We start from the raw sequence: 27,723 nt of genomic DNA on the forward strand, positions 1-27,723 counted from the left end.
GTTGAGTGTATATTAAAGAAGTTTATAGTATATTTCTAGAAGCCAATAAGTGTATATCGCATGGCCATGTACTGTATACGGATAAAAATTATATTCTAAAAACTGTATATCGATTTACCTAGAAGTTCGTACTAAAATGCTGGATGACTATTTTGCCAAGTTGTATATCACCTAGACATGTGGTATGTACTAGTGAACACTATATTTTAGAAAATGTATATCGATTTATCCAGAAGTGTATATTGAGACGCCAAATGACTATTTTGCTCGGTGTATATCACCTACCATAGAGTATATATTGTGAGCATCATGTTTTAGAAACTACGTATCAATTTATTTAAAGATGTGTATTGGGATGTGGGAGGACTATTTTTACTATGTATCCCTTAGCCATGTATTTTGCATCGATAAATACCATGGTCTCAACGCCCTCACAAGGAAGCACATTTGCAGAAGGAGAAAAGGATTGGGGGATAAGGAGAAATGCCTTACGAGGAAGAAAAGAGAATATAGGTAGACAACTTCTCTTCATGCGCATGATTTTCTTTTCTTTTTTGTTTTTTAGGTCATGGAACTGATGGACTTTGTTTGTAAGAGGAATTCCACCCAATTTGACTTTTGGATTTTTTTCTTTATAATAGATGCTAGAAGAGATGTGGTAAAATAGGAAGCCCGCCCCATATGATATTCTCTGATGTATGCACCAAAATTTTTTTGTTCGAATAAGGCAATCCCAACCAATAAAGTAGAACCTAGGTTGCCTGCCCCTTTTTTTCCCTCATCAATTTCCAACAAAAAAAAAAAACGCCCACATGAATCCAAGTGCATGCCAACTAATAACTAGGGATTGAATTAAGAACCATATACAAGCTAGTTAATCTTACACCTTTTGTTAGAAAAAATTGATTAACCTTGCTCATTTTAACCCATTATCACCACTAAGAATAAGGATGGATGGTATTAGAAGAATGAGAGAGAGAGAGAGAGAGAGAGAGAGAGAGAGAGAGAGAGAGGGGAGGATCGGATGGTTCGTAATTCCATCATTTATGTGTTTGTAATTCTAAATTATATTGTCAGCATTAAAAAAAATAATTGAGAAATATAATAACATGGTCCTTCTTTTACTTCATGCACTTCTATTATCACAAGCAGGATGTACTTTTACAAGAAATATTTTACAGAATGAGACACAGATGGAGCCATGGAGGTTTAGAGGTTCACACCACAACAATAAAGATACATAACTAGGAAAATTCATATGGAGACCACGTGCCACATACAGGTGAAGCTTGGCCTTTCATGCACACAGCCTTCAGGAAATATGTAGATGTTGAAATATATCCAACAACCACTTTCAGCATTTCCACATTATACCTTACTTCCCACAGTCCTCATCTAAAAGCATGAATCAACCCAACCCAACAACAAAACTACCATTTCCCGCTGAGCTTCGCCGATAATTTCTTTCTAATGTTATGTTTCTCAGTGAATCAAGTTCCAATAACCACAAAAGAAAAAAGAAGAAAAAAAAGCTCCAAAAATTCTATGTATTTTGATCCTCCAATGGTCTCAGCTACAAAGAATTCAAGTAGATGGGCGTCGGCCGAAGTCTAGTTGACATTTCCAAAGAGGATGGAGAACACACTTCCTTACTTCTGAACACATAGATATGCAAACTTAAGTGGAATGAGGACATAAATTGATCCATGATGACATGGATGCCAGATTCCTACCTCACCTTGGCTGACTCATCTGCTACAAACTTCATATAAAATTGAAAATACAGTCATAACAGATTATCCAGAATGGTTCGGCAATCTCAGGCAGGATGATCACTATTGAATCCATGTTAATTGTTTTGTGTTACAAGGGATTGACCGTTCCAAGGCCTCTAATAGATAACAAAGATCAAAGGACAAGATAATTTATCCCATATAACTTGAGGACCAAATATTGGAGGACGGCGAAGGAACAGGCACTGCACAAAGGGCAGTGTCAGCACCTTCAAGAAACATCCCACAAGCAAAGGAAATATATAAATTTTACAACCTTATCTGCTTCACTATGGGACAAACACACCTGAGTAATTGTTTCAAGTTCATGGGACTAAATGTTAATTTAGAAGGGAAAATATTATTCACTTCTCATAGTTTGTCATAGCAAGTATATTTATTTCCTACTTCACTACAAAGAGTCTCCGAATTACCTGCGTTAAGGTTCTTTCCATATCCTGCCCATTACTCTGAGCTTCAGCTCCTGTTGATCACCGCCAGAGAAGAAGAGTGCCAGATTCCTGGGGATGAGCAGCCCATCGTGGCTATCACGAACCCTCCTGTGGCTATCACGGATGCTTCTTGGGACTCCCTGCCAAATAAGTTTCCGGTGATTCCCACCTACCTCTAGGCTGTAACTGAAGTCCTTTGCCTCGTCTTCCTCTCCCATGAACAGCAGGAATGCCATGTACATGGGCTCGGTCCCTAGTTCGAAGGCCTCAAAATGCAAGCAGAAATGCTTGTCAAAACAATTGAAGACCTGCACAAAGGATGGAGCCATTGTTTCAAGAATTGACATCAACATTGGGATCTACATGTAGGAAGTTCCGAGAGTTCACACCAACAATGCAAAATCTAGTTTGTAAGGGGACAAGCTACTAAACTCAAGTCCTCATTAGCAATGCAACTGACTAAGTGCTTAAATTAATTAGGCAGATCTCATTTATGGCTCACCAAAGCACGAAAGCCAGGTCAGAAAATTGATTCCAATTTGAAGAACGCATAACCGCATGGATAAGCTCATGCCAACCCGTCAATTTATGGAAATGTCACACAGATGGGTAATCCGGCATCATGCAGCAGTGTATTTCTAGAAGCAACTTAAAGCACACCCAATATCTGCCATGATGTGTGTGTACAAGATATTACAGATAAGACAGTCTCTCCTATTTATATTTGAGGTTTCTATCTTAGGAACAAAAACAATTCCACATGGATAAGTCTAAGACCCATGATTCTATCCTATTACTGGCCTTCCCAAAAATGACACCCCAATACACACCAGAGCCCAACAATGACATCCATGCTCAGGTAACACTGATCAAAATCACCCTTCATATTCCATTGGATGGTCCATGTTTGTATCAAAAAAGGAAGAAAAGAGAAAAGAAATTATAATTAATAATGCAAGCTTAAGGTGAATCCAACAAGCAACAGTGCCAATGTCTAAAAAAAATGCCATCCGAAATCAAGCCTCGTAAAATATATGATTTAGAGTAAAAAAATAAGAATGTGGTTGCGGTCATACCCACATACCACAGGATAGTTTTTTTAGAAGAAAAAGTGTCAGAAAATTATTCTTCTAAAAAATTCTAAAAACTGGCTGTCTGTAATTTATACAAATTTGCATGCAGATAATGCAGACTGCAAACCCCTAAAAAGCGAATTGAGGATAATTCCTTGTCATTCTTCATGTTTTTTCCTTGAAATTTGTCAGGAAGATATTTCACAAAAGTCAGTAACATAAAAAATATAACATAATAAGAATTAACATTAACAGTTTCCTATTTCATCAATTAACAGCCAAAATAACCGATTAAGCAATATTTTTGATATATTTGAGATGTTATAATATTAAATTACAAGGATAAATAAATTTATGAATTTCTGGAAGGTCCTTATATCCTTTTCATAACACCGTGTTCAAAAACCAAACAAAAGTACTGATTGGATTAGAATAAATGTGATAACTGCCAAAATTCACTGCATGTAGCTTACCGTCAGCATCCATGTTGCATTTTGAACCTCAAGTGGGTTGGATTTAACATATCGATGATTGAAGGTGCACCCAACATGCAAATCAACCTTGTGATCATTTGTGAGATGGGCCAGGAGGGTTGAGATGTCTCCGGTGACAGAGCACCGAGATCCAGCACAAGGGCAGTCATATGGACGGAATTTGCACTGAAGTTCATGTCTGAGCTTGTCATAGTAGGGGAATATTTCATGGCAACCATGAGACTGGTAGCTGCAAGGGAAATCCAATGATTGTGCTATCCTCTCCAAAGCTAGGCACCGTATATTGTTAATCTCATGATAGCAAGATGGGCAGCGATTGTTCACTCTATGCTTGCACTTTGAACAAAGAGTATGGCCATTTGAGCACTGCAATAAAGAAAATAAACAGTTAGTCCATGCCATTATAAATAATTTGTGGCATTGTGGACAAAATTTTAAAACCAATGGGATGGAGGTTTCGTGGTTTCTCAAGGAATGGGATGCATGCTATCCCATTCCGTCCCGGTCGAGAATCATGGTCAATACCCTCCATCGTGCTCTCCCCTTCTTCTTTCCTTTACATTTTTCTTTGTTTGTTTCATTTTCTTCTTTTTTTCCTTTCCTCTTTTTTTCCTTCTTTTTCTTCTTCCCTCCTTCCTTTCTCTCTTTCCTTTTTCTTCTTCATTATTGTAACGACCCGTGCGGGTGTATGTTTAGTCCCACATCAGTTATTCGCTAGGTAGATCTTGGATACTTATACAGGATCAAGAAATCCAAATTATACCTTTCGTCCAGCCATTTTTGGTGAGATTCTAGGTTGTTACAAATGGTATCAGAGCCGACCCGGCCCATAACCCATATGAACTAAGGGACGTTGCATCACAGGCTCATTGAAGCTAACCACAGGCTGATCGTGGTACTTGTGATTAGATTTGAATGGATTCAGACCCTTAGCCTGACGATTAAATGGGAAGAGTATGTGAGAACCCGTGCGGGCAGGTGTTAGTCCCACACCGGTAATTCGCTGGGTAGATTTTGAATACTTATACAGGATCAAGGAACCCAAATAATATTTTTCAGCTAGCCTTTTTGGATGAGATCTTGAGTTGTTAAAATTATTTCCTTTCTTGATTGAACGTGGTTCAGTTTATTGGCAAGCCGACTGATAGGGCCACAAAGCGCCTAATGAATTGAGGAAAAAAAAGGAATATGCTTTCTTTCTCTTCATCCTTCCAACCTACCCCTTTTTTTTCTCCCTACCCTTTTTTCTTTCCTTTTTCTTCTTCTCTCCTTCCTTTTTGCTACTTTCCTTCTTTTTGGTTTTTCATTTTAATTTTCTTTCCTTCCTGTCTTTCTTGCCCCTTTCTTCTTCTTTCCCGCTGTGGATGGATTTTAGAATCCCGCCCCCATCCCAGTCATGTTTTCTCATACGAACAGGACAGGATGGCCAGGGCACCCCCCATCCCTGCAAAAATTAAAACCTTACTTGTCTATACCATAAACATTCAGACTAACCAAACAGCGAAAATGAAAGCACTAGCAGCCTTTAGAAGGATATAGTGCTTGCTATCTTTATTGTTTTCCAATGTTAAAAAAAATGAGTGTGCTTTCTCTTTAGCAACTTTCACAAGTAATAGAAGCTGAATACCTTCACTTTGTTTCCTCAAATATTTACATCGAACCAAAATCTCAAGGTTCTCAAAAGTCATTTTCATCTTTGATTAACTATTCATCCAAGTTTATGCACCAATGAAGATGATTGCAGTCATTCTCATGTCAATTGCCTGCCAATTTCAAATTTCATATGAGTTGAAATCCAAGTCCACTCTCCTGTCAGAAAGGATACCACAAGAGGAAAAGAAGACTAGGAAAAGTTTTTTTCTATATAAAAAAAGTAAACTTTCTATTTAAACAGAATACTAAAAAGGTACTTTATTGATTTGCAGAAGTTCATCATGTCATAGCAATCTTCACTGTAAAAATGATGAATCCTGTTTCAGAGTCCATTATGAATATGATTAATTCTATTTAAAGAGTTCTTTTGTCCACTCTGGTTCAACTCTCAAAATCATTCAAATAATGCATGCACCTTCCTTTTGCTTACAACTTTTCAGGCAACAATTGGCACATCACTTGCAAGTACCCGGAAGTGATCCTCAAGTTCAAGGCAATGGCATATTAAAGCTATTAATGGTCTACTATTTTTTTTCTTCTTTCTGGCTTTCACATTCACAAATGATGGTTGACAACTCTCCAATCTGAGTTTTCAATCAAGACCCAATATCTCCGTAGTATGATAAATATACAACCTTTAGATTTTCCAAGGGTGCCCCAAGAGCCAAGCAGCTCTTGGTTGCTCTTGCAGCTCTACATTGCTGATCCTTCATGACTAATCGACAATCAATTTGAAAAGACCAAAAGATTGATCAAAAGTAGGTGAAATTACATATGCCCTCAGGTACCTGATTCAAAACCATCACCTAGGAAAGAGAGTTTTGTACATCTAGATAGTTGAATACTCTCTTAAACTGAAATTCATATTGCTGATGGCTTACACCTTGTATTTTCTCAACTAATTCTAGTATTATGTTATTCAATTATGTACATCATGCTCTTTAAAGCTACCCAATATTTTGATATATGTAAGTCAACCTTCTACTCTTGGATGTGTCATTCATCATCACTTGTAGCATGAAGATAGTTGAAACACGAAGAGGCGAAGTTTGTGAGATTTGACATAGCAAGAAGCAAATGTGGGCGCTTTCATCTTCATGTTCCTTTGTTTTACAACTTTACTTTTCCTGATGATACTCTTCCTCTTCTCTTGACTTCAAGTATTATCACAAAACCTTTTTAGTTATATTATTGCTTGCCCTGTGAGAAAATGAATCCGCTTGATGTCAAAAGTCTTTCAAATAGACTTTCCTACTCTTGTATGTGATATTGCCAGTTTATTATGACATTTTTCATCATATGTTCTGTGCTTGATATGCCAGATACTCACAACAACAGCAATTATCATTGCCTGTTTACTAGCTTAGGCGCATAAAGATCCAATAACTTGTATATTCTCAAAGATTGGGGAACATTCAGCCCTTGGCTTCCCTTTTCTTGACAAGTAACCCATGCATTCCTTTCAAGTGCATCTGTTTCCGCTTATGTGATCTTTAAGTTTCATATGCTTGGACACTTGAATATCAATTAATTAAACATCTGACTGATATGCTATATATACCTATTGATATTTACCCAAATGCATGAGATTTACTTGAGAGGCTCAAGGCATTTTTTTGATTCCAAATAAATAAAAGTTCAACTAAAACACAACTCAGATTTTAAAGTAGACAAATATTAAACAACTAGAATCTCAGTGCCACTTACAGATCTGTTGTGCAGAATTCCTCAGTTGTCATTGCCTTGCATTCTTTTAATAGAATGAATCAGTTTCAATGGTGATTATAATTAGGAACATCAAAGGCTCCCCTTTGTATCAGGTTATATATCAAATATTTTTTTATGTTGTATCAATCATTGAAGTACTTTTCTGATAGGTCCTATGTTGTATCTGTCCCTAAAGTTCTATGATGGTCCAATACAGTCATATGTATTTTGTTTAGCAATGTATGATGAGGATCCATAGAGCTGTCAATATTTGTGGCCCTTGTGTTCTTTTGCTCCCTCCTGGATTTAATTTCTAAAATCCTTGAGTTCTCTGAGCATTGTTAAGACCTGATATTCATTGTTGACCCCTTCTCTAACAGCTTAAGCTTTTGGCATCTACTGGTTGATTAACATGGTATCACAACCAAAGATTAAGGGTTCAAATCCCCATTCAGGCCAATTTTACTCATTTATTACGTGAGGGGGGTGTTAAGGCTTGACATTCATTGTTGACCCCTTCCCTAATAGCTTAAGCATTCTGGATCTTGTGGTTAGTCAACAAGAATTTTCATATATTAAGAGGTTTAAGATTGGTTTTTGAATGGTATTTGTTTACTATCTATCGGTTATAAATATACTATCCGCTGATCTTTTATTTTCTGAAAGCTACACTTATAATCTAGATACAAATGACAATCATAATAATGAAGCCTTTTTCCAACTATTTGGTATCGGCTTCACGGATTCTCATGAGCCAAGTATTCCTATTTAAGGCCACCTCTAATGTTATTCCAAGTTTTTCCATATCCTTCCTCAAAACCTATATGGCTATATCCATATTATCTTAGATCTTTCCCTGCTTCTCTTACCACCTTAAGACAAACTAAAATAAGTCTTCTTATTGGAGCCTTCTTACATTTTTGTTGTACATGCCCATACCATCTTAATGATTTTTCATCACTTTATCTTTAATTCGTGCTACTCCTACAACTCCTTTAATATATTCATTTCTTATTTTATCTTTTCTAATTTTACCATATATCCATTTTAGCATTTTCATTTATGGGACGTTCAACTTGTTTCTCTCTTTACACTCTGAGCATAGCTCTTGTTTCACTCCTTATAGTTAATGTAAAAAAGGGAACTTTGACCTCACCGCGGATTTAACCCCGTCTTCCTATCCTAGCCCCTTTCCCACTCTTTTTTGCTCTTGCTTTCCTTACACCAAGCCAAAATTTCCTCTTTCATTCATTCTGAGATCGAGCGACCTCCGGCATCGCTCATTAAGGCTCCATCGGCTTATCAAAAGAGTTCCATCACTTTGGCTTCGAAACCTCCTAGAACAAATGAACTATTAACTTGCTCAGGTGAGCACTTTTCCTGACTGATGATCTTATAAAAAAATTATCCCCTTTCTGAGATCAGTTCTCGATGCTCGTTGATCCATGAAACTAGGATTTCAGAATGAACTATGGTTATTACTACGAAGACGGACTCAAATTACTTCTTTTTATTGCTTTTTTTGATGATAGAAAAAAAATTTTCATTCCATAGGGTCATTTGGGATAAAATCCCCTGGAGAAGAATGAGTGAAAAATTGAAGTACATTAAAGCTTCTTTATCTCTATCTGCTCCAGTAGCAGTAGCAGAAATAAAGTTTGGGTGGTTTGCAAAAAAGGGGCTCCCTTGCCTTGGAAAGGGTTGTGCCTATCTCTTTCCTTCCTTTCGTCGCCTCTGGATGGTAGGTGGCTAATTGGTCAGAAAACGGGACTAAATTCCAAAATTCCACTTTTTCCATTAAGGCATATGTGGATCATTTGATTTTTTTTAATATAAAACCACTATGCCCAAGAAGGTGGGTAAACAGTGAGTCAGGTGTAAAGCAACAAAGTATTCCAATTTCCATGATCTCAACCCAATCCCAGGTTCCACTATTGGTCCTTTGCCTTATTATCCATAGAAAGAGTGCCAAGATAATTGGATTCTATTTTGAAATTCGAGATGATATAGGTACAAGTCTAACTTTATCCTATCCTCTTCTCTATCCTCTTCTCCTTTGGTCGGGCAAGTCGGCCTCTAAAAAAAAAGCAAGCCAAAGGAAAACAAATCAGATTGGTAAAACAAGAGCTTAGAAGCAGGATGGCTATGGTGGGGACACATTAATTGAGTTGTTGAACTCCTCAAATTATAGCATTGAACATAACTAATTGTCAGAATAGCACTTTGCATCCCCTAAAACTATGCTTGAGTACAGTTGTATCCCCAGATCCGTTGGTGGGCTCTCCCGTTTGTTAGCCGATTTGAAACTTGGATTGCTGCCTTTGTGGAATAAGGGCCTAAATAATAAAAGGATAAGGGAAAGAAAGGATATCAAATTTTTACTAAGACGAAGGCCAAAAAAACCTATTATTATTATGCAAGGGCGAAGGCGTGGGGACAAGCTTCCTACAAGTATAGGTGATGGGCATTTTCGAGATGAAAATGACAATGATCTATCCTCCCCGAGAAGAGATATATTTCCACCACTGCGACCAACACTACTATTATAGAGAAAAGAAAAATCAAGACAATCCAGATAGATAGGAGATAATCATAGTACCACCCGCTTCTTTGCCCACTCTCTACTTTGTTGATCATGAAGGAAAGAGAAAATAAATTTAGTGAACTAGACTGACAATCGAGGACTCCTGGATCGAGCTAATCAACAAAAGAACGGGTACCCTAAGCAGTGCCCGGACATGTATCACAAGATAGAGGTATTCCACTAAATAGGTAGCAAGCAAAGAAAGTTAGAACGAGGAGCATAAAACCGTATTGGCTGAAGGTAAAATCTGTAGAGCCAAAGAAAGCAGAGGGTACCTCGACCTGGGCTAGATAAGTTGATGAATTAACAAAGCCCCTCGGGCTGCAAGAGTGAAGGTAGGGAGGGTGACCATTGCTTTTCCTACTTCTGAATCATTGTCTGCGAGATCTCCTTCCTAGTCGGAGGCAGCTAGGCGCAACTATTCCGCTTGTCTTGTCAGAAGGGATCACTGAATCTTTTGTTAGAGGTAGGCGCCTAAAAAATCTACTTTTTGTGAAAGGTACTAAATTTTTAAAAAAAGCTGCTAAGCGGGATTGAAAGGCTTAGCTTCCACCGAGGCTAGATAGTGTCGGGAGTGGTAAGGAAGAAGTAGAGCAGTGGGATTCTGAAGAAAAAGGAAAGAGAAGGGATTGAAATAGAACGAATTGGCTTAATAAATGCTTACCTCAGCACCTGACGATCACTGCTGGTAATCTACTAAGCTAGCCTCCCGTTATGCACAAATGGTTGAACAAGACCGTTGACCTTTACCAAAAGAAATAAGAGCTATGGGCTAGTTTCCTACGGTTGACCAATACAGCTCGACCAATTGAGACACGGCAGATGCGATTGATGGAAAGGATCTATTCTATAGACATATGCTCAGATGATTTTTTCCACTTTTATGGTTAAGGAATGTTGGTTTGCACTTTTGCCCCCTCTTCCAGTGTTATGTGGCCAAGCCATGAAGAGCAAGGAAGGTAACTAGGGGCAACCAACCACCAGGAGAGGTATAAAAAAGGAAGAGAGAAAGGGGCACAAACATGTCATAGTTCTATGTGCATGAATCAATGTCGATGTGTATGGGTATTTATCCATCAAAAAAAAAAGTGTCATTCCTTGTACTTTTTTTCTATTTTTGCATTCTTCATGATGCATGTTTTAAGAAGCTTTAACAAGAAATGACTGATAGCAACAGTTGACTGATTGACGTTAAATTCTACAAAAGTCAAACCCATCTAACAAACCACACTAATTACCACCAAGTACTAATTGACTTTTTGAGACTAGGCCAATCTGGGACAGCCAGAATCAGATAACAAAGACAATTGTTAGCAAATCAGGTCAACTTGGACAAGCTAAGTCAAACAGATATTTTCATGGCAAACCATGCATATGCACAGTCAAGTCAAAAGGTGATCAAATAAATGCAAAGCATAATATATGATGAATGGCCATCTTATCAGCTTATTGCACAGCAGCAAAAACTTTCCAATAGGTGAAAAACATAGTACTTGAAGTCAAAGTTCTCAGTAACAGTTGCACATCAAAGCTGCTCTTGCACCTGAAATTACATTTTTCTGAACAGAACACAGTCTAACTGCAATGCACATTCAGCCATGGGAAACCAAATAGACCCTTGCTAAAGATATGAGATAATCAAATACCAGATTATAAAGGACATAAATAGCAAAATCAATTTGGTTTAGATGCAGTCCTATCAGTGGAAATTCTTAATTGATATGGAGTTGTTTTATTGCAAAACCTGGTCAAATGAAAGCAAATATTTGAATGTGACTGCAGAATGAGATTTATTCTTCCATTAAATTCAAAACCTAAGCTTTACGATGTACCAACTACCATGAAGGGATTTAATTTTGAGAAAACAAATAAGCCTTAAATGAAACCCTCATGAGTACCCACCTTTCCCCACTGGCTCTTTGTTTTGTAAAGGGACGACTATCTTTCACCTCATAATGGAGAATAGAACTAGTATCATTCTCTTTCACACTCCGCATCATTGGTTTTGGCATTCAGTCCTCTATTGGGATAAATTTAGACAAGATAGTATGCATCGTTCTCTTCTTTCCCCATTCCATTCATTATAAACCAGGAGTAGTAGTCACTCCAACATCATATTCTCCTAACCCTAATCCTAAGATAATGGAAGAGTATTATCATATTTAGCAGTCATCTTTTAGGACTTAATGCAACACATGAGTGCCATGGGATTCTGAGGAGCAGGCAAGATAAGGTTTTCTAGGTTCTGATATGAACCAAACCCAGTAAAAGAAAATAGAATAAAAGTCTGATGATATTTAATTAAGAAAACTGAAACCAATATCTTCTCTGATGTTTCTCCAGTGGTGGAGCAACTGATTATGCAGTTATATGTACCTTTAAAACTACTGAAATTTGTGCCTGTGTATCTTCTAGAAGCAGCGACCATTTAATATATTAAAGTCCAAGGTTGGAGAAACTGGTACCGAGCACCGTATCGGTTCTCCGGTGGCACGAGTCGGTACAGCCGTACATCGCCTGTACTGACAAAAGGCACAGTACCGTGGGAGAGAAGAAAAGAGAGAGAGAGAAGCGGGAGAGAGAGAGGGAGGCTGGCATAGGGTGGCAAATTGCCGACTTTACTTAAAAATCACAAAAAATTTTAATTCGCGGCCGGACCCCTATTTCTTTCGAAACAGGAGAACCGGCCGCCGCAGGCCGCCCCCCCACAGCTTCTGCCGATGTCCTGACCTCTCCCTCTCCCTCCCCTCGCTCTCTTTTCATCTACTTCTTCGGCTCCATCAATGGGTCTCGTTTTCATTGCCGGAACCGTACCAATACAGCTCGGAATGGCCGGAATCGTCCGATTCGGGATGGTGTCGCCAAACTTGTTAAAGTCATTTGCTTTTCCTCCCAGCCCATCCATTTATCTGAACTATATTTTGTTTGCCATTAGCAACAATCTCAATGAGTACAAATATATAGTGTGGCAGTACCTTTTAAAACCAATTCATAGACATACAACAGATGTAAATACGGTCTGCCACGAGAACCGTGCGCCCGCACATAGTTCCCAGTGCGAATCCGCACATGAGCACAGTTCCCAGTGCGCGCCCTGCGCTGCCAGGCGCGGGAAACCGCACACAGGCATGGTTCCCAGCGCGCGCCCCGCGCTGCCAGGCGCAGGAAACCGCACACAGGAACGGTTCCCAGGGCGCACCCTGCGCTGCGCATGTGGGCACTGTGTAGGAAACCGCACGCAGCGTGCTAGGCAGCGCGTGCAGGCGCACGTACTGGTGCGAACCTGCCCAATTCACATAGGTACAATACAGTACCGAATTCATACCAATGCGAACCGGTCCGGTTCGCACCAGTACACGACCATACCGATCGGTTCCGGCCTCTCTACGCTTGAACCGGACCGGTCCGGTATGTGTTGAATTGTTTAGTACAGGCCGGTTCAGCATACCATGATTGACATGGTTATTAGATATTACTCTTCCTGGTTCCTTTGTGTATTCTTTTCTTCTACCCAAATAAATAGCAAGACTACATAGCATTGAAAGTTAATTCATGCACATACAATTTATATGTAACTCCAACTCTTCAGAACTTATTTGGGTTCAATAATGATGTGTACCGGTGTAAGAATGCTGTTGAATGTAAATGCTTGAGGCAACATATGTATGGTCAAATTTGAGATTTCAGTAAAAGCAAGTAGATTGGAAACCTGAAGGATGGGAGGGTACATTGAGCATGAGCAAACAGGGCACTGGAATAGGTCTAGCACACCTCTGGTCGAAAGCACTCTTAGCTTGACACCCAATGCAAAGGTGACCTTCTTTGGTTTGACAGTCTGTTCAAGATCCATAGTTTCAGTTGATAGATCATAATCAGAAACTGTGGCATCGGCCATGAACATTTCTTTGCATGCACCCCCTCAAGATGCCATTTTGCTAATTCGAAATGATAGTATCTTGGTTTGCTAAAATCATGAAGTAAAGCAGCAGCAGCTTGGTTTTAATTCCCTGAATTTCGTGACAGTATGACAGTCATTAACCTGGAGAGCATATTCATACTAAGTTAAAAGTGTTATTTTCAAGAAATGAAGCAAATTATTTACCATAAAGATAAATACCAGTAAATTATTGAAATGATAAATAAAATTACATTTTTATGAAACATAATAAAATTCTTAACTTGGAAAGGATATTATAATAAAAACTAAAAAGAAAACTGCTATCCAACTGTTGCATGTGCAAATTTTGGAAAATTACTGGGTACAGATTTGTTCTACGAACTAGCAGAAAAAAGAGTAACAACTTTTTCCTACATTAAAAATAGGCACGAACATATTTATGAAATTCAGAGGCTAAACAATAAACAGCCAAAACTCGCAACAACTCAGCATACAATATTGCAAACAATACATAGCCAGTTTAACAGCTGTCGGGAAAAAAAAGATTTAAAATTTCATTTTATTTCTTTCCATATATGTATATCTGTTTGTAAGGAAAGGAATTCTCAATTGAACATTATGATCAAGGGAATGCTAAACTAACGAAAAAAGATACTGCAATCTAAAGCAGTCAAATTGTAATTATAACAGAAAAAAGGCATGACTATTTGGAAAGTTTGAAAGTGGCCAAGAAAATTTGCACTATTAACAATTAACATGCTTTATCCATGTATTTTTGGTTGGCGCAGTAGAGAGTACTGCATTCTAACTCTATATTTATTTCAAAAAGACTAAAAGAATAAACTGAAATGCCCAAGGCTTCCCAAGTTAGTATAGATATCAAAGGTAATAAATAGCAGATGATCGATCAATTGTTAGTAGGTCTACTCTTCCTTCTTGCCAATTTTAGGTGAACTTAGATTGAAATTGGGTTCATTTAGTGGATCAAGCTAGACCAAGCTCTTTTGCTGAACCAAGCTTGATTTGAGCTCACTACTAAACAATCTTAAAAATCAAGCTCAATTGTTAAACAAGCTTGAAGCAACATAGCAAACAAGTTTGATTCAAGCTCAAGCTCAAGCTGGACCCATATAGCTCAACAAGCTGACCAAAAGCGAAGCCCAAGCCTCTCAATTTCTACCGAGCCAAGCTTGATTATTTATTCAAGCTTTGCTCATTTGAACCCCTACTCAAAGGATTATCTTCCCCTTCTCATGATTATCTCATATCTATGTTACTGTAAATCTGTAAATTTGACTTTGCATGCACTGAAGTGACTGAACAATGGCTGAAAGAAAATGTCATCCAGATAATGCAATAGTTGTGAGTCTTGTGACTATGTTGTTCTTTATTGAGAAGAATGGCAGTTTCCTAGTAGTCATCTACTAGACTATCTTGAACTATCCCCCATACATAACAAAGGGCAAGGGGGTAAAAAGAGTCGTGCAGTGTCCCTATTTTCAATTTTGATCATAATTGTCAATTTTTCATGATATTACAAAAGAAGTAGACTAAATGCTAAATTGGATTTGTGGAAGAAAGATTTAGCAGGTAAAGGCATAAAAACCAACAGAACAAGAAGAGAGTATATGAAATGCAATTTAAGTAAAAATAGAAAAACAAATGAGGTCTCAATTACAATTTAACATGATATACCATAAAGTGCTAGGTTCTATTATTTGAGATATGCTAGAAAAAAAACTAGAAAGATAAATGAAGCTATATGTAATAGCATTAAAGCTGGTTAGATAAAATATAGATTTACTTTTAGGGTATTGTGTAATCAACACATATCTTGATGACCTCAAGGAAAATTTTATAGAACAACAATAAGGGCTGCAATGTTATAGAGCTTAGAATATTGGGCATTAAAGGGAACCGAGGAAAACAAGTTGAGTGTAACAAAAATTAGAATGTTGAGATGGATATGTAGTAAAACTTGAAACAAGACAGCGAAAAATTAGTATATTATAGTAGATGTTGGAATTACAGAAATTAAGGATAAGTGATGGATAATAAGTTAAGATGGTAATGAACATGAACAACAAACACTTGAGGGGGGTCCAATAAGAAAAGGTACTCTAAGTTATGAGAAAGATTTAAGGTAACATAGATCGAAGAACATGAGAAAAGATATGGAAAGGCTTGAAATATCGTTACAAGGAGCCTAAATAGGAATTCTTAATGAACAAGGATCCATAAAAGACTCCAAATCGTCAGGATAAAGCTACATGGTTATGGCTATGTTTATGTGCTTTCAAATTTTGTCTCCACAATAATCATCCAACAATGCACAAAAAAATGAGAATTTTGATCTTGGGATAGATGTCAACCCCACCTTATGTGAAAATAGTTTTAAAATTTCATTTTGTATTGAACTAGTTTTTGGCTGTTGCAAGTTTTAAATTTCGTTGGATGAGACCGTCCAGCTTTTCCATGGAACATGACACACTGCCTTCCAGCGCCATCTCGACAATTGGGAGGGGCATATCCCGAGATGCCGATCGAGATGCTGAGATGATTGCTAGATGGTCCCATGTCGATGTTAGCATCCCACATATGCCATGAAAATTTCGAAATAATTTTCAGATTGCAGCGGAAAAACATATGCGGGATCCGTTCATCGCATGAACGTGTTTTAAAACCTTTCGTTTGTAGATAGATTAGAATTAAATTATTTTAAACCATTTTAAAATCATTAAGAAGATCAGATCTTCACCTTGTGCGGGTAGATGGTCTCCGCAAATCTGATTTACGTGGTATTTGATCAAGGCTCAGTGGAAGCCGCACACGCGTCCGGCCTCTACAGGTATCCACACGAAGTACTGACTCGATCGAAGCCTTTGGATCTCACCGGGGTGCTAGCTCCCTTGCAGAGATGGCTATGGATGGCTGAAGTCCTCTCCTTTGAATCAACCTTTGATTGGCTTGAGAGGAAAAAGAAGAAGGATGGATTTAGGAAGAAGAAAACAAGACCCGCAGCCTTTCTCTTTTTCTTCCTTTTTGGAACCAAGATGAAGAAGGAAGAGGGCGTCCCAAGCTTTTCTTTTTCTTCTCTTGATTGTGGCTCAAAAGAGGAAGATGGAGGAGGGTGCTCACGGCTGAAATGAGGAGAAAAACATTCATTTTTTTTCGAAATTCCATGCTCCCTTTTAATTAGTTAAGAGATAAGGATGAGTTCCTATTTTTTAGGAACTCATCTTTATCTCTTCTTTTGGCTAACAAGGAGGGGCGTGCGCCCCTCCTCTTTCTCCCACGCACACCCCAAGGGGAGGGGCGTGGGCCCCTCCCTCAAGTTCATTTAAATCTGCTATTTAAATAAATTAAAGGGGGTTTTAATTTGGGTCCATTGCATGAGTCCAATCCTAGTCAAAATAGGATTTTTATGAACCCATTTCAATTTCCTCCAATTTCTAATCCAATTAAAATTTAATTGAGCCATGACTCTATTGAACTCTTCAATCCTAATCTAATTAGGAGTCATGAAATTAATTAAATTAAATTTAAAATTAATTAGGACTTAAAATAATCCTAATCTAATTAGGACTTATTAAATTTCAGCCCTAAGACAATTAGGACTTTAGAAATCCTATTCCAAATAGGATTCTAATTTAATTTGAAATCCTAATCCAATTAGGACTCCAAGGATCCTACTCCAAGTAGAACTCGTGATCAAGTCCAATTAATTAAATTTAATTAATTAAATTAAATTGCAATTTGATTGCAATTGTTCCTTCTTCCAACCACTAACTCTTAGCGGGTTATCCATTTATCAATCTAATTGATTATTTGTGATTCCTAATCACATTCAACCATCGGATCGGTCAATACCTCTAATGTGTGTGACCCCATAGGTTCTATTCTGACTGGTAGTGAGATATATTGCGATCTCTATCACAATATCATTGAAAACTCCTTTCAAAGGGTTGAAACAATTTCAACTCAACTCATCAGGGTTTATCGACCATCAAGATGATCCCTGTGAGTCTCACCATCCACCAGTGACACCTAGCAGTATGTAGTGGCCACCCAACAGAATAGAATGATGAACCTCTAGGTGCAGTTACCGTATGATACAGTCCTTCTATCGTGGATCCCTACAGACCGGAGGTCATGGATAACTCGTCAAACCCCGTCGTCTGTCATATGTCTAGATTTATTTGACTTGAGTTCGATAGTGAAAAACTCTTTCTCCACTTTATATTACTGCCCTGGCCAAGGTCTTAGAACTCAGTCTAATAAATCACATAGGATCACTCCTCTTCTATCAAGGTCGATAGATTCCATGTAAGTGCATACCCTACTCCTACAGTGAACTTACTGCAGCCAATCTACACTACAAGGACCCATATGGCTAGAGACCATGTATACGTGTAGTCAAACTACAATAACCTCACTGTGAGTAGCCGAAGCACCGCAGGTCAAAGGACCAGTCATACTACTGCAACATCAAGCAAGTCACTGACGAGTGGATAGACATCCAAGTGACTTCTTGTCTTGGTCACGCTCAGTACCCTTGTTCTCTAACAAGCACCTGCACTATCACTTCAGTGTCCCTACACTGTGGACTCGAGTCTCGTCCATCCATAAGGAAAGCGATCTGTGCACTGATCGGATCGATCACCGTCCTCGTGATGATCCATTGATCATGAGCATTTAGAAATTAATCACCAATGATACATGGCTCAAATTCTCAACTCTTGAGAATATGTACCATCATCTTATTAATTTCTTAGACGATTCATAGACACATAAACAATATGAATGAAAAGATGCCCATTTATTATTCGATAATAATAAAGTCAAGTACAAATTTATGTCCTAGAATTAATAATGTGTCCGCCAGATTGGCTTCTAGGGCATACATCTAACAGTCGACACATGGGAGGGTACCTCGTTCTAGCATGACGTTCCATAGGGCTTTGAAACCATGGTTTATAGGCTGAGACTAGATGTATAATTACTATGTTACAATTCCAAGAAAAAGTTCAATAGACAGAAAAATAATGGATGGAAAAAATAATGGCAACAATCTTTATATCATTGCTGTTATGATTTATAAGATTCAGCCTTGCTAATATAACTTTCTAGCATTCTCTTTGTTTCGTGCGTGTATGAGCAAATGTAGAGCAAAAACCAAAAAGGCTGATCTTATCCCATGTGCATGAGGGCACAGGTTCACAAAATTAGGTAGGGTAGGCCTTGCCAAGGTTTGTTTAACGTTTAGTCCCTAGGCTGCACCTCATACAGTCTTGTGCCTTATTACACACACATTTATGCATGTTATGTTCAAATATATACTTTTCATACAAAAGTGAGACATGTTTTATATAGACAATGAACTAAAATAGAAGAGCCATCAGAACCAGGGACTGAGAATAAAAATTCTATCTGACAAGCTCTGACCATTAATGGCAAGTAAACCAGGGACCAATTGGAAATTTGCCATTAAACTTATGAGATTTCGGTCATCCATCGAATGCTTTCCACTTGAATAACCAAGTGCAGAGCACATGCTGGCTGCCAGTTATAATTCAAACTAGCCCTAAATTCCTTTATCTCCTTGCTCTCAATGTTGCAACAGCAGCACCAACAGCAACCTCCATAACCTAGTTCATTCACCACAAGGCCACCAAGTTTCCTCCATCCACGGCCAATCTTGCCGTGCGCAGCTACTCATGATTGGTCACCTCACCCAAGTAGGCAACAGTTACCCCTTTCTCCAATACTCTCTCTTGTCTCTTCAACAACTCCAATTCTTTGTTTTCCATTCTCCATATTGTTTTCCGACTTCTTAGACTATCATGTCCAAAGTTTGCCATCTCGGTACTGGACCCCATACCGGAGCCACACTAGCACAATATTTGTACGGTACGGTACGTAGAAAATTATTTTAGCGTACTGATACTCCATATGCTATCTGTACTGGGTACCAGTACCGAATCGATACAGTACAGTACACCCCATACCGTTCGGTTAGGGCCGGTACGGCATGTCCAAGAGTTCCAGTACATTTTGACATCATATCTATAGCTATACCCAAGTTGTGTCATGTCAAAGCAAGTATGTCAAATGAAGGTGCCATGGGCAGGTATAGTTGGCTAGATATGCATAAACATGACCCCCTTACCACATCCTAGAATACAAGATAACTAGCGTCTCTAAAACTAGCAGACAAAAACAAGATAACTAGTTTTAACACATCCTAGAATACTATTGATAAGTAGAAAACTATGAATAACCCATTAAAATTGTAATAGGCATTTGCAATGAAGATCCAAGGAGCATTAGTAAGCACATGTGCCAAATGCCTAAAAGAGTCTCAAAAGGGAAACAATAATGCATTGAAATGAATGGAAAAGCATATTAAAATGAATACACAATATTATGAAAGACTTGAAAAACATGTAGTCATCAGTGCGCATCGCCCCAATACTGGGCACACCCTACCATAATAGTACTGAACTGAGACTCGGTACGAAGGTGTATCGAGTCTCAGCATAGTAAACCGACCTTCGCACTAGGCATACAGATATTGTACTGGTATGGTACCCTCAGTATGGTTGTCCGACGGCATGGGTCGGTATGGCTCTGTGCCGTGCTGGGCCTGTACCGACATAGTAGAAGAGACAGGGGAGAGGAAGAACAAGATAGAGAAAAAAAGAGAGAAGGGGGAGGTCGGCGGAGAGCCAGTGGAGGGCCAAAGAGCCGCCACGGAGAGGTGGCAAAGACCGGAGAGCCTCCATGTGGAGGAGGCGAAGGCCGGAGAACAGCGGCGGAGGAGCGGCCCAAAGGAGGGCCCTTTTATTTTTAGAATTTTTAAGTGAAAGTTGGCAAACCCATTGCCGACTTTCACTTAGTTTTTTTTAAAATAAAAAAACTAAGTGAAGTGGGCAATGGGTTTGCCAACTTTTACTTAAAAATTCCAACAAAGAGGACCGAAAGTGGAGTTTGTCTTCCGCCTCCTCCTTGCGGCAGCTCCCCGACCTCTGCCTCCTCTGCGCGGCGGCTTCTTGGCCTCCGCCGGCTAGCCTTCACCTTCCTCTCCCTCTCCCTCCCTCCCCGCTCTCTCTCTTTTTCTCTTTTTCCTTCTCATTCTCCCTCTCCATCGCCGGTTCTCATTTTCGTTGCCGGAACCATCTCGGTCTGCTACCAGTACGGCTCGGAACGCCTCGAACCAAATAGTTCAAGACAGTTCCGCTGACCATGATAGTACCGGTACGGGATCCAGTATCAGATGACGAATCTTGCTTGTAATAACATCAAAGGTAGCCTTCAATATGTTGGTGTAAAAGGGTTATATAAGCTCGACTTAAATAGTAGGATCTAGGATGGGATTTCATGATTATGGTTTTCCTGCGCCTATTCCCGAACTTATTAGTTACACTCATAAATAGCCCCAACATTCATTAATCTCGGGGTCACAAACTAAGGAAATTCTCGTGCCACTGATTTTCCATGTATTTCATCGTTATTTTTCGATCATTTTTGTTTGATTTTTATTCCTATTGTTCTCCATCTACGATTTGTAAACGGCAATCTTAATTGTTCCCACTTTCATCTGATAATTAGTTCTTGCACTTGATTCACCACATACAAATTACACTCAAAAAAACACTGCCCAACCTTCACCTTTTTAATTCAATATCTTCAAGAGCAATCACCTAGAGTGACTACTTTGAATGAAACTCCATGTCCTGACAACCCTAAACCACCAAAGAAAGCAATTTGTATAACACATACACCCATGGTTAACATAAGCAAAATGTTTTAAGCAAAATATCTTGACAACAAGGCCTGTCGGAGAAGAAAATGTGTAAAATCTATTTCAAGCCCCATCTCAACCTATGAAAAATGAAATTGGATTAACTTCATCGAGAACAGATGATTCCGGAAGGAACCACTTATATTTCTAATGAAACATGTAAAGCACAAGCAAAGTTGTAATGGTATCACTAAAATTTGGTAAGCAAATTTAGTCACTATTCATGATTTTATTCTTTTCCCTTTGAGTTGATAAGATGTGTTCATCTAAGACCTTATTCTTCAACATATCTATCACTAATAATTTATGAAATCGTAATTTATCAATTTCAGAAATATTGTCCTCCAAGTTCTAAACATTTTCGCATCAAATCCATCAAAAGAAAAAGATACTTCAAATTTTCTGAAAAAAAAGTTCCAACTAAATCAAGCTCCTAAACAAAAAGTTTGGACTTTGATGCAGCATTCTGATCCAGGAGGATCACCAAACTCGATATAGACCATTTTGGCCACTATGAATATTTAGAAGGATCACCAAGCTTGACATGGACTAGTTTGGCCACTACGAGTAGGGTTAGACGGGGTCCAGGAACGAGATCCACCACATTAGAAAGCCGAATCGCATGTCAAATTTTCGGAAAGCCATAACTTAGTCATACGATGTCCAATTGAGATGATCTTTTTTTTAAAATGAAGTAGTTTTTCAAGATCTACAACCAAAAGATTAAATTGGGACGAAATTCCACTATTTAGGCACTGAAGCGGGATGGTCAAAACAAATGTTTCCTTTTTGAGTAAGAATTTGATCGGGCTAGCTCTCTATCCGAGAAAAATCTAACAGAGCGACAGAAGATAGAATTGATGTAAAAGTCGAAATCTACCTCCTCAAGAATTTTAGTTTTTTAAAAATATTTTTAAATTTTGGTTTTTTTAAGAATATTTTTATTAGTTATATATATTTTAGGATACCTAGTCCTATTCGAACTAGAAGAAGAGTCCAACCTAAATTGTAAAAGAAAAACTTTGCTAGTATTATAAATAGGGGCTATGTACCTCAGTTTAGGAGGTGTGGATCATCAATAAAAGAAAAAAAAAACTTAAGTCAAACTTTCGCAATTCTTTCATCTTCTTCTAGTTTTCGTTTGAGAGATTCGAATTGAGTATGTTGAAGATAATCTTCCTTCTCTCTAATCAGATCAGGTTGGTATCAAAACTCTGGCCCTCTATATTTGTGAGGGCCTCTGTTCATGGTTCAGATGCGTGAGCAATACAAGTAATCAGAAGGACTATCCATGCTTCGAGTACATCGAAGGACAAAGACGAATATGGCTGCTAGTTTTTCCTCGATGGATGATGACACAACAGGACATCTCATACAACTAGAGGAGAAGATTGCCCAACAAATCGATATCGCCTTCAGATTGGTGATACCTTCAACACAAGCACCAACAACTCCTATTGCGAAGCTATATCCTACGTATCAAGATGAAGATCCACGATATAGCGAGGAGGATGAGGATGAACTACCTACAGGTACGAAAATTTTTTCTTTTCAACCAAAGTTGAGGCTCGAATCGAGATCCCTGTATATGACAGGATTGTTGGTGCGGAGAAGCTAGATAACTGACTAGACTAGTTAGAGACATACTTTACTATCTATAAATACTCCAGTGTCCAGAAGGTAGTTTTTGCCCGTCTTAAGCTTTCTAGCCATGCTCTTACCTGGTGGAATTTATGCATGAGGAACAACGATGTTTCAAATCTGACATGGAACAAATTTTTAAGAACCTAATTAAGAAGCAGTTCTACCCAATTGACCACGAGGAGGATCGGTGGATCAAGTGGCAGTACCTATGGTAAAAGTATGATCAGTCTGTCCAAGACTACACCACCGAGTTCCACAAGTAAGCAATCTTCCTCAACATCTCCATCAACAATCATGCAGTTTTCATAAAGTATGTCAAAGATTTCCACGAGAGCATCCGAAAGGAGATGAAACTCTTCAAAGTTGAAGATATCAACGAAACCAACATGAAGGCTATGGAGATTAAGGAGAAGAATCGGCCTAGGGAAGGTAAAAAGAGTGACAAGTTTAAGAAATGCAGTGAAAAATCAAGCTAGAAGAAAAAACAGGGCAAGAAGAAAGCCAACACGACTCAAAAAAAAATTCTGCGATCATTATAACCTCCATGGATACACCAAGGAGAAATGTTGGAAACTTCATCCCAAGCTGCGGCCACAAAGGAAGATGCTAAAGAATGAGGATTCCAAGAAGAAGAAAAAGACTGTTCTCAATGTTGCAGTCTGCAGAAGTTGAGCTACCCAAGCTTGAGCAAGCAGACTCCAAATTGAGCTTGATGACAAGAAAAATCAAGAGATCAACTGAGGAGAGCATCATTGAGGCTATTGTAGATTTTGAAGGCCTAAAGAATCTCATCTTTAAAAATCTAATTCAGAAGCTGGGGTTGCAGACCAACCCTCATCCATGTCCCTACCCTTTTAGTTGGATTTAGAAGGGCGTCGAATTGAAGATCACCAAGTAGTGTTCCTTTAAATTCGCCATAACCAAAAGGTCTATTGAAAAGTTAACTTGTGAAGTAGTTTCTTTAGATGTTTCTTGGATTATTTTTGGGAGACTGTACCTTTGAGATTGAGATGCAGTATTCTACCAATGTCTAAAGAAGTATGATCTCATAAAAGATGGAAAGGAGTTCATGATCAATGCCTCCAAAGCACAAGGTAGCATTAACATTGCAGCTGCTGCTCAAGCAAAGCGACTCGTTAATGCCTACAGCAAGTTTGTGATGATGGTACGAGAATCTGATACTACTTATGAAAGGCCAAGCTCTCATTCTTTAGTTCCATTGCGGTCTACCAATATTGAGATCAAGGAGTCGTCGTAGTCATCATTGACGAGGAAGGACGATAAGGAGCATTCCTACCACGAAGTTTAGATGCGGGAGCAAAACAAGTGGTTTGCTGAAACTCGAGAATAAAGAAGAGCCAGGCTAGAAACCACGTCCGAGCAAAGTCAGATGCTTCTATCACGTCAGTTTTTCCATCTTCAGTTCTGATTCAGCAGGAGCTAAATCTTTTAACAGGGTAAGCCTAAATCCAGAAGGATCATCAGGCTCAATATGGACCACTTTAGCCACTGCGAGCATAGTATGCCGTACCGGCCCAAACCGGACGGTTTCGAGCCGGTACAGGACGTACCATATTATACTGGTTTAGTATTAGTATCCGATATAGGTGGCGTACCGACACTCGGTATGCCAAAAAATCTCATACCGTACTGACAACGTGCTAGTATAGAACCGGTATGGGGTCCGATACCAAGACGACAAATCTTGACTACGAGTATTCAGAAGGATCACCAAACTTGATGTGGACCACTTTGGCCATTATGAACTAGACTAGACAGGATCTAGGAGCGAGATCTTCCGTATCGAAAAGCCAAGTCGCACACCAAACTTCCGAAGGCCAAACTCGGTCATATGGTGCCCGATTAAGATGATCCTTTTTTTTTAATTTGGTAGCTTTTCGAGATCTATAAGTAGAAGGTTGAATTGGGATGAAATTCCTCCGTTAGGCACTGAAGTGGGTTGGTCAAACCGAAAAAAAAAATTTTAGGTAAGAATATGACCAAGCATAGCTTTCGATCTGAGAATAATCAAGTAGAGCGATAGAAAGCAGAGTTGATATAGAAGTCGAAATCTACCTCCTTAAAAATTTTAGTTTTTCTAGAATATTTTTAAATTTTAGCTTTTTTAGAATATTTCTATTGGTTATATTTATTTTAAAATTCGAACTAAAAGAGGAGTCCAACCCAAATTATGAAAAGGGACCTTGCTAGTATTATAAATAGGGGCTATATACCTCAGTTTAGGAGGTGTGTATTATCAATGAAAGAAAAAGAGACTTAAGCTCTACTTTCATAATTTTTTCATCTTCTTTTAGCTTTTTTTTTTAGAGATTCGACTTAAGCGGATTGGAGAAAATTTTCTTTCTCCTCGATCGGATCACATTCAACCATTAAATGAACAAACAGAAAAAGAAAAGACATGAATATGGCCATCCAACTCCTTTAACTATTTGGACTCTTTAAGCACGAAAGAAAGCCCTTTCATTAATGTTGGAAGCAAGGTCCGCCGGACCAACCGTACCGATGTATCGGTGGGCATCAGTACCGGTACGGTACAAGTTCGGTACCAGTTGGAATCGGTACCAAACCGGAGATGCGCGCACGGAGGCGACCGCGTGCGGATGCCAAAAAGAAGCAAAAAAAGAACGCGTTCACGCGCGGACGCTTTAAATGCCCACATGGGCACGCTGCCTCGCGCGAAGAACTGCACGCAGTGTGATTCGCTACTGGGGAACCGCACTCACGCGTCCGCGCGCGATTCCAAAAAAGAAAAAAGCTACGCGGACGCACGTGGACTCGTTAAATGCCACAGAGTGGCATTAACGGGTTGCCAGCCTGCATGGGCGCTCCTGCGCGCGGAGAAAATGCGCTTGAGCCAGTGCGAACCGGCCCGATTCGCATCGGTACCGGCTTGTACCAATTTTATATGTTGTACCGTACCGGTGCCTGTCGGCACCGGTTTGGTACAGGCGGAACCACCGGTTCCGATCGGTTCAGCATACCATGGTTGGAAGGGTTGACTAAATTAAAATAACTTGGTTTTTGCTCACGGAGACATCAATAATCTGGTTAAATTGATAGATAAAATGGTAATTCCCTTTCATGCCACCGATTATTCCATTACCAAGTTGAACAGTTATGTTGCCTTTAGGCATTGTCCTCGTGTCAAGCACTACAACTATCAAGGGGCCTATTAAAGATATGTAAGAATCAATTTATCTTCTCCAAAATAAGATAAACAACATTGCTATCTCGAATTAGGCACTGTGCTCGTATCAAGCACTACAACTATCAAGGGGCCCATTAAAGATATCTAAGAATCAATTATCTTCTCCAAAATAAGATAGACAACACTGCTACCTTGAATTATACCCAAACTTTAGGATCTCACACTAATCTATCCAGCCCTTACCATGTGACAGTATCAAATCTATCTGATTTTAGCCATTTTCGCTAGGTGGATCTTACTCTGATCCCAAATAAGCCTATTTTGGGCAGTAAATTCAAACAAAGCTAAGTTACAGCTACAGGTAACTATTTTCTGCAATGAACTTGCACTCACGTGTGAAGCTAATCCTGATGCCCTTGGTTCACCCAAACTTCTACAAAAAAGTTGCTTAAAAAAGTTCAAAAGCAGCAGAAACTTAAATACTTACATAGGAAATTTTTGCATGTTGAACAAACTATGGAGAAGGAAATTGGTAAATTCACTTTTCCAATACCAAGACAATGAGGAATTCATTCACCGCATTGATACTTATACTGCTCTAAAACTCCCTAATAGACAGATTTTCATCAGAGTTCTAGAATCTTAGTCACATGTAATTTAAATTTTTTGCAATGCCTACCACAACAGATTAATTTAGCCAAAAAGAATGAGCAAAAAGGTGGCAAGGTCACCATGCATTTCAATGATGAAAAAGATGGGGACAAAAGAGATTCCAGACAAACATTAGAGGGCTCAGGACGACAACCCTTTCAGCCAAAAGATACCATAAGAATTCCTAAAATTTGGCTCAAAAAAAATCATTTCAAAAATCCAGTAAGCAAAGCAGCCAACCAGTCTCCCACCACACATACTATTCTCAACCCAAGCATCGTCTCAAAAGAACTCAAAATAATAAACATTTGGGGGGAAGAGGAGCAGTAAAATCACAATTCGAAGGTTAACCATCCATCAACCTCCAAAACTGATACCAAGATCTGTTTTCACTCTCATAATCCAAACTTTTCTCTCCCTACATAATAAGAATACAAATACTCCAGAAGCATACAAACATTCTATAAATGAAACCATTCATCCGAATCCAACAACGAAATACTAATTAAAAAATGGCAAAAGAAAAAAGAGAGAGAAAGAGAGAATAAGGGATTAAAGATAAGAGAACTCACTCATCTGCTTCAACCATTGGATTGGAAGAAGTTAACCATTGAAGCAGAGATGAAGAAATGGAATTGGAGATCTATGCGATGTAAGTAATATTATTTCTTTTTTTGGGGAAAGAAAAGGGAAAATAGAGGAGAGAAAGGGAGTAAAAACAGAGGACCGATGGATGCGCGTCGGGGTGAGGAGATGTTTTTAACCGTTCGTGGAAACGCCGGCAAGCCAGGAGTTGTCGTCTTCGCACCTTGGAAGACTTGA

The 27,723-nt window shown here is 38.8% G+C and overlaps 1 protein-coding gene across 3 annotated transcripts; it reads right to left on the reverse strand.

Annotated features, from left to right (window-relative positions):
- Positions 1 to 1,806: 1,806 nt before the first annotated feature.
- On the reverse strand, positions 1,807 to 27,711 carry LOC103708627 (E3 ubiquitin-protein ligase SINAT2-like). 3 transcript variants are annotated; one of them, XM_026805237.2, is made up of 4 exons: positions 27,474 to 27,711; positions 13,464 to 13,774; positions 3,771 to 4,157; positions 1,807 to 2,532 (listed from the first exon to the last, which is right to left on the reverse strand). In XM_026805237.2, exons 2-4 carry the CDS (start codon positions 13,470 to 13,472, stop codon positions 2,212 to 2,214), a joined length of 717 nt encoding a protein of 238 aa, XP_026661038.2. In that variant the 5' UTR covers positions 13,473 to 13,774; positions 27,474 to 27,711; the 3' UTR covers positions 1,807 to 2,211. The 3 variants fall into 3 exon arrangements, with proteins under 3 accessions (XP_026661038.2, XP_008791866.2, XP_008791867.2); XM_008793644.3 differs by having other exon boundaries at positions 13,445 to 13,774; XM_008793645.4 differs by having other exon boundaries at positions 13,445 to 13,742; positions 27,474 to 27,685.
- Positions 27,712 to 27,723: the final 12 nt, after the last annotated feature.

Source organism: Phoenix dactylifera, chromosome 8 (genome assembly GCF_009389715.1).
Source record: "Phoenix dactylifera cultivar Barhee BC4 chromosome 8, palm_55x_up_171113_PBpolish2nd_filt_p, whole genome shotgun sequence".
NCBI lineage: Eukaryota > Viridiplantae > Streptophyta > Magnoliopsida > Arecales > Arecaceae > Phoenix > Phoenix dactylifera.